This window comes from Monopterus albus, unplaced genomic scaffold (genome assembly GCF_001952655.1).
Source record: "Monopterus albus unplaced genomic scaffold, M_albus_1.0 scaffold39.1, whole genome shotgun sequence".
In the NCBI taxonomy this organism is placed as follows: domain Eukaryota; kingdom Metazoa; phylum Chordata; class Actinopteri; order Synbranchiformes; family Synbranchidae; genus Monopterus; species Monopterus albus.
The window spans coordinates 2,012,565-2,014,730 of NW_018127919.1; the positions used below are offsets into that span (position 1 = coordinate 2,012,565).

At 37.8% G+C, this 2,166-nt stretch overlaps 1 protein-coding gene across 3 annotated transcripts in view; it reads left to right on the forward strand.

The window, feature by feature from the left end:
• Nucleotides 1-506: 506 nt before the first annotated feature.
• Nucleotides 507-2,166, forward strand: part of nlrc3l1 (NLR family, CARD domain containing 3-like 1) — a 6,129-nt gene continuing 4,469 nt past the window's right edge. Inside the window, exons 1-2 of one of the 3 annotated variants that reach the window (XM_020599081.1) lie at nt 507-576; nt 1,631-1,873. In XM_020599081.1, coding sequence (XP_020454737.1) covers nt 1,698-1,873 — 176 coding nt within the window. In that variant the 5' untranslated portion in view covers nt 507-576; nt 1,631-1,697. Of the gene's footprint in view, nt 598-634; nt 735-1,630; nt 1,874-2,166 lie in introns of those variants that run through there. The other 2 variants (XM_020599080.1, XM_020599082.1) reach the window with 2 other exon arrangements.

Sequence of the window (2,166 nt, forward strand, 5' to 3'; positions counted from 1 at the left end):
CTGTCTCTGAACACACTCGATCCAAAGTGATTCACATGACAAACCGAACCAATCAACTGATTCACCTGACGTCCGACGAACCCAACAGCTTTTTTCTCAACTTTATTCAACATGAAAAATACAGAACTGTCATCCAAAGATACAAGTATAAAACAGTGTATTCAAAATATATTCACCGAACCACAATAGAAACAAATAAAAGAAAGATAAAAAACACAAAAAAAGCTAGGGGGGAGGTATTATCTAACCAGAAATTTTAAATAAAGTGCATACATTAATTGTTTTATGGCCTTTATATTATCAGATAAATATATTGAAGAAATGTATTGTCTGAACTCCTTTAAAAAGACCAAAAATAGAAGTCACGTCACTGGTGGTAGGTAGGGACCGTTCTGATCCACACTCCTAAATATATTGAAGAAATGTATTGTCTGAACTCCTTTAAAAAGACCAAAAATAGAATAGCTGAGGAAAAAGAAGAAGAAGAAGAAGAAGAAGAAGAAGAAGAAGAAGAAGAAGAAGAAGAAGAAGAAGAAGAAGAAGAACTTTGTTTTCCTGTTACAGACTGAAACAAGGGCAAGTTTGTTCGTGACCTCAGTAAGAAAATAACAATAATGTTTTTATTTCCAATGAGTTTCAGTCACCATTTTTACTATTATTAAGTAATATTGTAATTTTGCGTAAAGCTCACTCGCCTTATTTCTGGATTCAGTCTTGGGGCACCATTCTATAGCGTAGGTTTATCTTAGCCATTGCCTAACGTTAGCGTTAAATCCTGAACGCATTATAAAGTCCTGTTAACTATATTGTCGCTAGTGGCGTGTGGAAAGGCTGGTGTCTGTGAGACAGTTGACCTGTCACTGACGACACGTGGAGAAAGTCCTGAAGGCGCAAGGGTGTAAATAAAAAAAACATGAAATGTGAAAAATAAGTAATGCAGCAGTTAGCTTTAGGCTATCTTGTGCCGATCTTGTGTCGTAAAGTGTTGCCTTGTCGAGATGTGCTCCTCCTCTTAAAAACTCTGTTTCACGTAGCGCCCTCGGTGCTTGTGATTAGGATAAGGTTAGGGTTCACATAAGATGAATAAGATGATAAATCCATCTCGATGGAGAAACCGATTTCGTCACAACACCGGTAACATGTTCTGTCAGACGGAATGATATGCAACTAACGTTACAGTTTTTAAACTTATACCAGTAAAACACAACTTATACTAACACAAACTGGGTGCATTATAGTAATTTAGCCGAAAAAATGGGAATTGTTCTAATGTTGTATATCTGCAAACATGTTGCCTACTAACTAGAATGGCTGTTTTAGCTAGTGTTTTACACTCCGTATGAAACATGGGATTTTGTGTTAAAATAAAGAATTTAGTAATTCAGTTTTGTACATTGAAATTCTGAAAACTGTTCAGTAGTTAATCGATTGCAGGTTGCCTACTTCTCTCACACATAAAACTTGAATGAAAATGGGTAGCTGTTGGGTTGCTTGTCCAATTAAAGTCTAAGTGTGGGAAACACTGGCAAACATAAAATACTCTGCAGCAGGCATAAGCTTCCAACTGTAGAAACCTGAAAATCTGGTTTGGTGTAAGCTTTCTTTCTACACTGCTTTTTGCTCTTCTGCAGGTAAAGACAGGTTGTCCTGAGGCCATCAGCTTGACATGTTTGTTGTTGGCTGACCATGTCTAACACATGATGGATGACACTGAAATTGAGGCAATGGCCACACTGTCAGGCAGCTCTTCCATTGGGGATCCAGTATCTGAAAGAGGACATAGTTTGGTTGATGAAGATGGCGAGGATTGGCTCTACCCAGAGAGAAGACCTTCTCTGGACCTGGGACCAAGTCCAATGGATACCAGTCAGTGGTAATGAGCGATTTTTCACAAAATAACCCTAAAGGTCCTCGCTCTTCCTGTGTAGTATTTCTGAAGTGAGTAGTGAAAATATAACTAAAGTAGAAAAATGGGCTCAAACCTGGAACCTTCTTGCTGTGAGGCAGCAGGGCTATCCACCACGCCACTGTGGGTGTCACATATCTAGTTTTAATATAAGGAATGCACCTTCACACAATTCTGCTGATCATTTGATTTTTATGGCTATGTTTTAAATTTTGGTTTTAAGAACAAAACTGAAGCTTGTACTAAAATAAGAAAAATAT